The sequence below is a fragment of the Anas platyrhynchos genome, chromosome 5 (assembly GCF_047663525.1).
Source record: "Anas platyrhynchos isolate ZD024472 breed Pekin duck chromosome 5, IASCAAS_PekinDuck_T2T, whole genome shotgun sequence".
NCBI classification, from domain to species: Eukaryota; Metazoa; Chordata; class Aves; order Anseriformes; family Anatidae; genus Anas; species Anas platyrhynchos.
The window spans coordinates 60,086,953-60,099,774 of NC_092591.1; the positions used below are offsets into that span (position 1 = coordinate 60,086,953).

General features: G+C 40.1%; 1 protein-coding gene across 7 annotated transcripts in view; it reads right to left on the bottom strand.

The window, feature by feature from the left end:
- Positions 1 to 12,822, bottom strand: part of KCNC1 (potassium voltage-gated channel subfamily C member 1) — a 118,590-nt gene that overhangs the window by 14,975 nt on the left and 90,793 nt on the right. Inside the window, exons 3-4 of one of the 7 annotated variants that reach the window (XM_027459397.3) lie at positions 4,330 to 4,518; positions 502 to 1,514 (exon numbers count right to left, since the gene is read on the bottom strand). The exons of 3 other annotated variants lie outside the window; for them this stretch is intronic. In XM_027459397.3, coding sequence (XP_027315198.1) covers positions 1,450 to 1,514; positions 4,330 to 4,518 — 254 coding nt within the window. In that variant the 3' untranslated portion in view covers positions 502 to 1,449. Of the gene's footprint in view, positions 1 to 501; positions 2,334 to 4,329; positions 4,519 to 12,822 lie in introns of those variants that run through there. 3 more of the 7 variants (XM_021268550.4, XM_072039266.1, XM_027459399.3) reach the window with 3 other exon arrangements.

Consider the following 12,822-nt stretch of genomic DNA (forward strand, 5'->3'; position numbering starts at 1 on the left):
TTTCTAGGTTCTAAAATGAATTTGTCCTGTTGTGTTTCTTGGTTCTTACTGCTGCATGTTTCGCGTGACAAATAAAATACGACTCGAACACCTGGGTTTCTTTCAGGGTTTTGTATCGGGAGGACTGCTGTGACTCAGTGAAGAACAAGTGAAGGACGGGGCCCAAAGAAGTAAGAAAAACTGAATTCGTTTAATCAGCTAAAAAGACAAACTTTTATTGTTGTTGAGGAGAGAAAAGGAAGATATCTAGATAATTATAGGGTTTTTAAATCTTCCCCGTTAAAATTACTAATGGTGTGAATTCTTCAGACATCGGTTGTATCAAGTGTTTGCAGGCTTCATTTATTATCTACTAACCCAAATTAGCATTGTAGAACCAAAGCAATACCAAGCTCTTCTCCTACGTTTCAGTTGAGAACACTGTATTTATTCAAGATTTTAGAAGCAAGTCTCTGGAAACCCCTGATCGCTTCAGAAAAGGATTCCCCTTTACACTATACAGCAGGCACTGAAACCATGATACAAAATTTATTTCATGCTAGAATTGTTTTGCATAACATTGTGCATGCATTTTACTCAGTACTAAATTGCATACAATGCTGTTGTCTTGTTTCTTAAACTTTGAGACAATTTATACTCGAGTATCTTCCTGATTTTGTACTATAAGTCCCAGTTTTAAAATAACACCTTTTTTGTTTAAAATTCATACTGATTACTTAATATGAACAATTTATGAAGGGTCTTTACGTTGGATCTATACATCAATAAAATACAACATAACCAGAGCTGGAAAATTAAATCTAGACCAGCTGTTACTGTCAGGTCCGAAGGAAGGTCCCATGTGTCACAAGCATGCCAACAAAAACAGACAGGAAAAAGTTTCTTATTTTTATACACTTCTAGTTGGATTAAAAGTTCTTGATTTCCATGTCGGTGTGATGAACTGTGAAGGCGTGGTCAATATGACCGATGACTGCCTGATTGCACTTTTTAAAACCATTACTCTGTATCTTGTATACAAAAAGAAGCGATCCATAGCAAAGAAATGTACAGTTTTATGTTTTACATTTTTAGCTACAACAATGTATGTAAAAGTAAAGAGCTTTGAAAGAAAATATATAACTTTGCTTTTTTTTCTCCTTAATCATACATTTGCAGTGTTTCTTGATTTTTATTTTTTTTTTTTCTATTTTTGTCTTCATGCAATTCATGCTATGGAACAAAAAAATAGATTTAAAAAAAAAAAAAAAAAAAAGATCTTCTACAGTTTTGTTACATTTTGGCCGTAGAAAAAGCCTGCATCTCTAGTACAACTCCAGAACCATGAAGAATCATCCGTAAAACCTGCATGGAGCGAGTTAACTTTGTCCAAATGAGAAGGTCTTCTATGCCTGCACAGTTCCACACAGATGTTTATTAGCCATCAATGTTCATCTCCATCTCGCCTTGTCAGGTCACTCTGACTGCCTCTGTTGGCATATATTTAGCAATGACTGGACTTTCTTTGCAAAGATCTGCATGTAAAGAATACAATCAGTACTTGAGCTTCTTCCCTGTGCTTTTCACATCAAGCTCGGCATCTTAGTTTTAAAGGAAGGAGGAAAAGGTGAAATAGCTACATGCAGAGGCAGCCATATTCTTCTTCAACAGGATTTTTTTTTCCATGCAGTCAGCCAGACTGAGACCTCTCTACAGTGTGTCTGAGTATTGCTTTCAGCTTAAAATAGGCGCCCATGCAAAGTTTCATCCTACTGTGCTTGTTTGCTCAAACTCCTGCAGGGTTTCTATGGCTCAAAAATATCCTGAGAAAAGCAAAATCTTCCATCGTTGGCATGTTTCAGCATCGGCTATATGCCTAACCCATTCCATACAGAGCCAGTAGATCCGCCATTAGCCACAATAAGCATATACTAGCACGATGCACCAGGAAGGAAGCTATCTGGTGCATCTACCCTTCATCCTATGTACTGATACCATGCAGCATGTATGGCCCGCCAGTACTATGTAAACGCCTGCCTATTGTCATCTGAGTGCTATTTAGGAGTGTTGTCACCTAGCATCAGTAGTAACACCGTTCCCAGCAGGTGCTACTGTGAGACATTGCATCTTCAGACTTAGTCACCTGGATTATATGCAACATAGCATAGGCTAATTGAAAATAAAGCTTTTTAGACCATTCTCTGCTACTGATCCATGCTACAAAATAGATGGGATGGGAGACCAAGAACGTCTCACTGGACTAGGAGAGCTGTAGGGCGCAGACACTGAGGATAATCCTATCGCTTTTCCACTTATGCCAGCTATGCTGTTAAGGCTCCGTGACATTTCGTAACCTTCATTTAAAAGAAAAATGCAAAGTACAGCATTGGATCAATGACAGAATGGACTAAGAATGAGGTCAACATTGTAGCCAGTTCAGTAGCATCTGCATGCACCGACATGCGAGAGTAGTATCGCTTGCAACGTGACTCAGTAGGCCATTGAAGAAAAGAACAAGTTTAAAAAACAAAACAAAACAAAAATCATCATTTTTAAAGGATGGTCAGGCTTTGTAATCGATCCTACAGGCAGCAATGTGATTGTACCCTCAAAAAAGTCAATGGGTGGGGGGGTTTTGATGTCTCAGTCATACACTCACACATACCTCTCCCTGCCACCTCATGCATTTTGACCTCAGGCAAAATTAAGGTTTCTGGTAGCTTTGGAGGAGGATGAAGAGACCAAAAGAAAAACAAAATGAAGAAGAAAAAGTAGCAAGTAGCAAAATCCATGAAATTTATTGTGTTGCTATAGAGATACTACTCCTTTGTTCTCAGCATTAAAAAAAATGAAAGAAAACAAAATTGCATGCATTGTTTCCCTCCCTCCCCCCACCCTTCTTTTTCAGACATGCACATAAACAGCTCAGCAAGTGTACAGAGAGTTGCACAAACTATGGATGAAATTCTGTTGGAACAACAATTAAGATGCTCTCAACGTGTTTCAAACAGGCCAACAATATGCTGACGTATATTACTCTTTAGCCAACCGGCCTCCGTTTCACTCAGTAACGGGAGGCGGTTACAGTGCATTGTGAAAACCATACATTCCTCATCCCAAAGGATGTGCCATTTGGAGTGTTCCCCTGATCCACTGGAACCACCCGAACTCGCCCAGGCTGAATGAACGCGGCCAATGCTTATCCAATACAGAATCAAGTAAAACGCTTTGCTACAAAGGTAAATTTTAGAGGATTATACTTTCATATGAAAGTGTTGTGGTCCAACTATATCTTTGTTGATGATAAGCTTTAAACTTATAAATACGTACACTATCTATAACTGGCATTTACTAGAACTATTGCCCATCATACAATGGCACATGGGAATTCTATACTCCATACTCAGTGTATGGTTACATCGTACAATCGTTGCAGTTTTAAAATATTGACTATATCATATACTATATACAGTACACCAGTGATAAACACTGATTTGAAGAGAGACCTTTTCCAATTTCCCCATTCCGTATCAACTTTTATGCATATATATGTAATTTTAATTTTTGTTTGTATGGTTTCCTCGGGGTAAGTTACTTAAACGGATCAGCCTGTTTTAAGAAGGGAAGGGTTTTTCCCATTTGATTTGACTTTTTTTGTCACTAAATAGATGACTGTGGTCATTATCAAACTAAATGCGGTTACTTCTGAGAGATCTGTAGCTGTCAGAAGTCTGAGAAACTAACTAGTAATGATTTATTTATGAAGATGATTTTAGATGGATTATTTTCCAATTGTAAGACACCTGTGCTAACAGATGTTCTTGTGTGCTTCTCTTCCCTTAGTGACCTAAACAGGTATGAATATCCAAATAATTTGTTTTAGTGCTCTGTTAAGGCAGCCAAACAATCATTTCATGTTCCATGAGGATGTGGTTTTTTTTGTTTTAACTTTTGTTGTCTGCCACCTCCAAGTCTATGCTCCTCAGGGACTGGTAAAATACATGAGCTTTCCAAGTGGCAAACCTTCATCGCTGTCAAATGGTAATTGGCCTCTCCTTGGAGGATGGGCTAATTTAAGGACATTGTAGAGCATTCTCCACTAAAGCTCACTGCACCAGCTAGGGTGGAAGACTCAACTGCCTAGCATAGCTGTATGGGGTAGTTACAGCTCCTCAGGCTTTTCTTTCTGAAAGAAATAGGTTAGAAACTCCAAATGCAGACATCAGGTGGTGGTTTCCAGCCCAAACGTGCATCTCTACAGCAAGCGCACTATTGCGTGCTACAGCTGACTTTCTCTTATTTGTTGTAAACGGTTGCTAACTACAGGTTACAGGACCCCCAGCTACATACCCTTTCTTATTCCTCCATCAGGCGGGCAGGGATATTCCCCGGTTGATAAGAGGAAGCAGGGTCCATATCTCTCCCGAGTGCCAGAGCGGGTAAAGGGCAGGCCCTCATCAGGCGTAATAGCCTGGTCTATGTGGGGACAGTCTTCGTTTGCCAGCGCCGCCTTGGCCACCTCACCATTCAGTTTCGAATCTTCAAACATATAAGCAGAAGGCTATTGAAACACTATGCACTGTTTATTAGTTCCAGCTGCAAATTAAGGGTTCACAGCTAATGAGCTCTATCGCGACACTATAAAAGGTAGCACATCTGTCCTAGACACTGCGTTCGTGTGCACTGCACCAAAATAAAATAAAGTCTGTTAAGTGGAAGAAGAAACAAAATGTGATTATGTTAGGTGTGACAGCAGCCGCCTGTACTTCCGCATAGAGGGGCAGTTTCAGAAACGGGCGTGCATTGGTCCTAGTCCTGCGAGCAGAAGACCGCGGTTAGAAATTGGATCATGTTTTTGCATGACATCGGATGGTGCATGAATGACCTGCTTGTCATGAAGCCTACTGTTGCTCGGAGCTTTGGAGAGGCAGTGGACTGTGAGTTGTGTTTTAGTATTTGAGTATATTCTGTTTGTGCAGATTTATACCTTTGTGCAATATTCCCTGAAGGGAACATTCCTGCTCTTCCCTTCCCCGAATTTACCCGGGGTGTTTTCTATTGTTTCCAGTATGGGTCGTGCAGAATGGCTGTACACATTTCAGACACACAGAGTACGTTATGTATGGAAATAAGACAGCAGAATGTGGATTCAAAACAAAAACCAAAAACTAAACCAAAAACCAATCCATTTTCTGGTGTTCTCTTCTGAAACACACACAGTATTTGCAATGCCAGCACAGGACACTACATATATAAAACACTACAGCAGGCCATGAATTTGGAAAATAGATGGAGTAAAATTTACTCTTGGCTGTAAATAATAAAAATAGGTTGTCAGATTTGCCCATTTTGCTCCACACATTCCCATGAGGATAGACTGAGAATAGCATGTTTTCTCTGTGTGACTTGCTTGATGTTTATAAAAACAACTTAAAGTACTATTTAGTGTAGGATTTATTTTAGGGTTTTAAAGTGCAAATTAGTATATTGAGAATATACTCGAAATATAGCACAGCTCAATATGAGTGTTTTGGTTGAAGGGAGGAAAAAACAGTCAAAATGTGCTTTCTGGAGTTTCACAAATGCTGAGACACATTAACTGTAGGCAGCATCCTACACCTCGGTTGCACAATGCTTATTACCTAGACACTGTAAGGCAATGGGTGATCCTGCAAGTAAGTCTTTAAGGAAAGACAAAGTCAACGGATAACATTAATCTCAGTGCCTCTTCTAGATTTATGTACTGTTTTGTTCTTAATGCTACATGATACTGATTATTTTTGTTGCTTTGCACGCATGCACACACAAAGATGTATATGACACATACTACACATCTATCTATGCACTGGTAATTGCATACTGTGTCTTTATTTGTATTTAGTTATCATTGTCACTACCAAAATGGTCTTTTCTGCAAATCTAACCTCTGCCTCCTTTCTGCTCTGTGTAGAATTAACCAATTATTTCCCCAGAGGGAGAGGTAGTAGCATTTTGTTTTGTGAGCAATGAAATAAACAGGTCTCTCAATACATTAAAAACAATAAATAATAATAATAATAATAAAAAAATCCATGGGTGCATTTTAATGTTTGTAGAGGCTAATTTCAATAAGGTACTAAAATTTTAAGGTTGCAGTGAATTGCAATTGCTTTCTGTTTGTGACAGTGCAATTCAAAACCACTCTTGGCACAAAACCCTGGCACAGCTGCCATGGAAACCACGACATTGCAGGTACTGAGCTGCTGCTTTCAAAACCATGTAGCTGGGTTTGGGGATGAGCAAAGAACTGGGCTTCTTCATAAGCCTCTGCTGCTCCAAGCAGATGGCTCTAGTCCTGACACGAGAGGCAGCTGTGGCAGCACAGCTGGGCACTGACATCTCTGAGATTCCCACTGCTACACCTGAGCTTGGGCTTGCAGACTAAACTGAGTGATGGAAGGGGTGCTGGTCTGTTTCTGCAGCTCAAAATGCCTCTGAGCAGGGTGGCTGTGGGTCAGGCTGCTCGCTGATAACAGCCATCGGTCCTTTTGGAAGCAGCTTTCAGGCTCCATTGTGGTCAAATGACAGGAAAGTTGACCTTGGTATTTATTTCTTAAGCTGTGTTACACATCGCTAGCAACCTGAGCTGCAACTTGTTTGTGCAGCCTCCTCAGGGTTCTTTAACATGGGTGAATTTTTCTCTATGTCTGTTGTTGAAAATCCACAACTTTACAGTTTTATTTCTATCTGATAGAAAGAGGATTGAGTAGCTGGATTACACTAACATCCCTTGCCTATTCCATGCATGGTCTATGTCCCAAGAAGCACATTCAGAATATTTAGGAAGCAGAGAAATTACCAGCACAGAAGACTGCATCTGTTGCTGGTAGGTGTTAAGTAGAGTGGTCGTGTTCCAAACCACTGCCTGCAGCACCTAATTCTGTGAAGGTGAGTTTCAATATTCATATAATATTTACTAAGTAAATAGGCTGTTATGGAAATAAAGAAAACATCACTGGTATCATCAGTCAACAGTGAGAGGTCTCCATTCTTTTCATTAGCAGATCTACATGCTGAACAATTTAAGGAATGAGGTCTAAATGTGGAGTTAAATTATATTATTTGGCTGCTTTCTTAAGTTGCCATTTGCATGTTTGCTCTTTTGAAGATTGACCTTGGCTTTGAGAGAACTCCAGATAAAGCAAAACTACCGAAACAATTGCTGTCTGGTGACTACCAGCATGGCCATACCAATGATGACTACTTCTAGACGCTTAAAACTTCTAATGCTTGGCACCAAATTCATAGGAGTCGTTCTGTCCCTGCTAGCAGAATCTGAACTAGGCTTATATAGCATTTTTCTTCAGATTGTACGCTGCTTCACGAAGAATAGCTGATGTTATCCTTCCTCTTTTACAGATAGATAAAACTACCATGTGGTGAAGTAACTAGCCCACCGCTATCTAAGAGGTTATCTACAAAATCTTCTGACCCCCAGCATGGCACCTCATCTCCATAATCATACTATCTGTGAACACCTAGGTAACTGCACCAGTTTTAAGCATTCTCCTGCAGAGTCTTGGCTGAGAGGCTGAAAAAAGTGTTCAGCAGATCTCCCAGGTGAGTAGTTAATTTCACAACTACCTCGTTTGTGTGGTTTCCACTTGATAGATTTTTGTTTGTTTTTGGTTTTAATCTTCCTTCCTGTTTTCTTTGCCTCCATTTGCAAGAAAGTATGATTAAAATGCCTTGGGGGTATTCTGAAAAACAACACTTACAATAACTTCTGGATTTTGCATCAGTGTACTCTCCTTATTGTGGAGAAGCGCAGTAGAGACTGTCTGCATGCTGCACGGCTCTTCTCTTTTGTCATAGCAAGCAGTTGCAGACTGTCCTAGTGACTTTACTGGCTTTACTTAACTGGCTACATGATCTGCATTAGGTTTGTTGGCATTGTACTAAAGAAGATGGGGCCTTCCCACCCTCAGATCAGAAACACAGCAAATAGTAAACAAAGGTCTGTTTTCTCTGGTCCCATTCGGTCACTGGCAATCTCTTCCAGAAAGAAACAGACTTTCTTCCTCCCAGCCACCCTTGTTTAAGGATTGAAAGAGACAAGGACCAAGGCTGGGCACTTACAACTTCCCTGAGAAGCTGTTTGCCATCCCACAAAGACTCAGAGGACTTCAAGGGTCTGCACTCCTGCCCCAAGAGAAGGGGTTGGCCAGCAGGAAGGAGGTAAGAGCAATTGAGTGCAAAAACAGGGACAAAACTGAGAAAGGGAGCTGCGTGAAAGATGAAGATCTTTCTACTAGGGAGACCATGTCTGACTACAATTAAACTCCATACCACCATCCCATGTACAGCTAAAAATGAATCTACAGCTTGTTTAGATCTCAGCTGTGCTCTAATAACCCTGGTCCCAAACTTGACGTTGCCATTATTACAGTCTGTGGATAGTCCTGCTCCTGACTGTGTGTGTTTTGGTTCTCATTCACAGCTTGAGGGTCTTTGCTTATTTTCAACCCCTGTTACTCTGCAGGGCTACATTCAGTAGCTGCCTGAAGTCTCTCATGAAGAGGGATGTCCTTGAGGTCCCTCACAGCAAAGACCTTTAACGCACCTGGAACCCTGCTGGAAGTAACGGTATGTTGTCCATTTAATAAGTTAATTACTCTCTTGCTTTTCACTTTCCTCTCAGTTTTCTCATGATATAAAAGGGCTGTTAATGTGGCAAACATTAGCCATGTCATACTGTGCTGGCAATGGCAAACTTTCTTGGCAGGATAGTTTTCTCTGTCTCTAAGGCTACTGATAGAATGATACAGGAACAGAGGTGGCATGGCCAAGGTGAGGGTGGAGAACTGCTGTGCTCCGGCTTTTCTCAGCTACAAGATGTTTAGCTGGAAGTGCAAAGTGAAGTGAAGGGCTGCTGCAGTTGCTGGTGGAGGACAGACAATTTCCCATCTGTCTTTATTTTAGAGAAAATGCAAAGATTTTGCATTGCTTTTTGCAGCATTGTTTTTGTCTGATACTTCTCGTGCTGCGTAAATGATTATGATGAAGATAAGGGTGTGAATCCAAGTATCTAAAGACATTTCCTCTGATCTATGGAGGTTAAGAGCTTCTCAGCATCTCAAAGTCCCCATTGACTTTATATCTTTCCATTTCTCTCTGAGATGTTGTGAGAAAGTTGGTACTTACAGTTCAATTCCCTATTCTCTGGAGTCTCCTTAATTCAAATTTCACACCAGTTATATCAAGTTGTTTTTCTTATGGTTGCCTGGATAGTGTTTACTGGCCATTAGTATTCATTGGCTACTCATCAATTGCATCAGGATAAATCTTTCCTGTTTTTATACTAGACTTCATCTAAACTCTGCTGTGCTCTTCACTTTTTAAAGGAGGCTTAGGGCATAATAGCTAATTGGAAAGAAAAGAAACTGCAGACTGGGAAAAATAAGCTTTTTCTTGAATTAGTACATGGCTATAGTGATTTCTGAGTTAATGTAGAATTTACTAGCAATTTAGAAGAAGCTTAGAAGCAGTAAACTTCATGTTCTGTGATTCTCCCTCTAGAAAATGATCAGAGATGTCTATCAGCTATTTTGTACCATTCTTTCAAAGTATTGTTGGGTAAATGGGGGAGATTGTAACAAAATACCTTGGTCAGGACCTGATTCAGCAAAATAACAATTAAGCTTGTGTGCCAGACCATCTTTGGTACAGAAATCAATTTTTATGGGCTCCAGAGCTTCATGCAGGATTAAGAAGCATGGATCCCATGGGTAAGGGCTCACTTTTGTTGTTGTTAAAGCAGGTCCTTAGAGTGAAAGGGATATAACTTCATTAAATTATAAAAAGAATTATGGAGAAGATGATGTATTAAACCACAGACAAAGGATGATGAAATGATGGCTTGGACAGTATGGAAGGAAGTATAGCATAGAGAACAGCATAGGCAATATGGATTTAAGCCTCTGAAAATGAGTAATGATTCATCAATATGGGCATCACTGGTTTTCAAAACGGCAGTGAAAAAAATCCTAAATTGGTAGGCTTGGGAATTTTTCTGCTGGAGAGTAATAAAAAATTATTTTTTTTTCCATGCAGACTATCTGGAAAAAAAAAAAAAATGTAATTTAACTAAGTAGTTCTATTGTCATACCGAGTACTTACTCTTTGCATTAATACCTTGCATCAGGTTTTGTGTCACAACCTCAATGAAGTTACCTATAGTCTGTGACATTCCTTGTTCTTTTGCATTAAATAACTGTATTGTAATCTCCTCGGCTGCCCAACATGGAGCTCAGGTTGATGGAAATTGGAGAAAAACTTCACAGAATAAAAAGTGACAGTCTGTAACATACACAAGTTGCAAGCAACGTACAGTAATAACAAATAAATGTTAACAAACAGAGTGAAAGAGAGAAAGAGAAAAAGAGAGAGAAAATGTGAAGAACATGTAAAAGAATTAACAGATTCCTGTATAACAACTCAGTTTTAGTTATCCCAATATTCTAAGGCCATTAATATAATAGTTAAAAAATGTTGTTAGATCTAGGTATCTTTATTAAAATTTCCTGATGTTTATATTACTGCGTACTTTGAAAGTTGCTATGAAGGTCTTCTGAGTAATTTTACACTGATGAACTTTATGCTGGCACAAACGAGAGCAGAATTTAGTATGCTACATGAATATGCAGAGGCCTTCCGACCCAACCTACCTCTTCAACATTTACTCACCACCGTGTTGACCTGGGTTCCTCCAGGAAGCCGTGTCCCCCAGTAAAGGCACTCCAGTGACGGTGGTGACCGCCTCTCCCAGAACTAACTGGCCAACATAGTAACATCACTCCCAGAGAATATCACCTTTGAGAGGCACTACTTCTTGAAGTGAGGTGACAGTATGTTGGCAGCCTACCTACTGGTACCTCTAGAGGAAATAAGGGAGCTCTAATTAAGTTGATCCAGTATATTATCACCTCTACAGGTGTTATTGAATACGTGTTTAGTGCAGTGCTGAGAACTGTTGCTCCTGGAAGTGCTACATTGCAAAGAACTCTGGAAGATCCCTTCTAGTTTTATCCTGATGCTTCTGGGGTTTCACTTATACTCATCCTGGCCTTCTGAGATCCCACTAATATCCAATACTGTAGAGCGTGGTGGGTCCTTGACAGGTCAGATAGAGGTTGCAGGAAAATGCAGGTGGGTGAGTCATGCTACAGTCTTACGTTACCGCTCTGAGGAATACAGTATGATGATCTGTACAGTATGGAAGGTGTCTGAGACATGGAGCATGGATGAACACAAAGAACAGTGACAGTGGGAATGGTGAATTGCTTCTTATTTCGGCTTTGTGCTTATAAACAGACAAGCAAATAGCCAAAGTTTGGAGAAAATATCCATCAAGTACAGAGCAAGAGGGATATAAGCTAGTGGGCTGGGCACAGAGCTGTCACCTCATACCCTAGACCCTTTTTGCCCTGGTCTTTTGTAGTAATGGGTAAATCATCCCATTTATCTTGTGCTATTGCAGTAAAGATGACTTTTGTTGTATGTGTCCTACAAGCGTCATTCATACTTAATCCAGCAGGAGGGAGAGATGCCAAGAGTACCTCTTTGATATCCCAGGAATTCACTCTGCAGTGGATGGCATGGGAGCTATAGTGGCAGGCACATAGTGTGAAAGGATGCTTGAGAAAGATGGTTTACATCATTTAAAGGTAAACCCTTTTTTTTTTTTTTTTTTTTTTTTTTGTATTACCCAACCCTCCTAGTGCTGGAGGATTGGCAGAGGCTGATCTGACTTGGCTGGAGTGTCTCTATCTGTTTACCCATCTCTAAAAGTGTCTCGTGCTCATTAAGTTAAGGCATTAAAAGTCCTAAGATTTATTAGTTCTCTGATTATTTTTCAGCTAGTCCTGAAGTGTAGTCCTGCCCTTTCATACAGTTGTCCACGGGGGACTGTGTAAGGTGAATTATTTTTGGGTCTTACATAGTGCCAGAGAAAAGCATCTAAGTGTCCGCTTTGGGGACTGACAGCAAAAGAACAACAGTTTTGAAGGAAATCCCCCAGACTTCTCTGCTGACTGGACAGAAGCCAGTCCAGATCTGCAAGGAGCTCTTTTTACTTCTATTCTTTCATTAAATACCTTACCATACTGCTGCACTGCTCTGGGGCTTTGTTCAAACCTTCCTCACTAGGGACTAGGCTGTGGCTACTCCTCACTGCCATTTAAGTAACTGGCTGGCAAAACTCTTCAGCCATCGTAAACCTGGCATGGTTGTGGGCCAAAAAGAAGGCAACCCTTTGTGCTAGAGTTCATTGCTTTTCCTTTTTGCTTTCAGTTGACTTGGTATGGAGAATTTTATTCTTACCCAAATTATAATGTAAGCAAGCACTGTAGTACAAGTGACACCCACTGATTATATCTCTACAGGAAATGACAGATGAATAATTGTACAACAAAAAATTACATTGTATGAGATTGCAGAAATGCCACACGACGGGCAAGAAATTGCTTCCACCTAAATATAGGCACTTAACTGAGGATCTTAAGTCGGAGCTGCAGTCACCTGAGATAAGTTATCGAGAAAGCCACCTCTGGTGGGCAATTCAGATCATAAATCAGTGAATTACTCTTAGACTGCCTAACTCTTCTTTTAACATAAGGGGAACTTTAGGCAAATGCATTTTAAGTTGAATGAGAAGAAATGAGCGTTATTCCTATTATTTTGAGCTGTTACAATTTCTGCATTAGACCCAGAGGACCCAGCTTCAGTGATGTTAAGATGCAATCATTACCTCATTTGCTATTTGGAGAGAGGGATTATGGAGTTTTAAAAGCTAGGAAAGCTAAG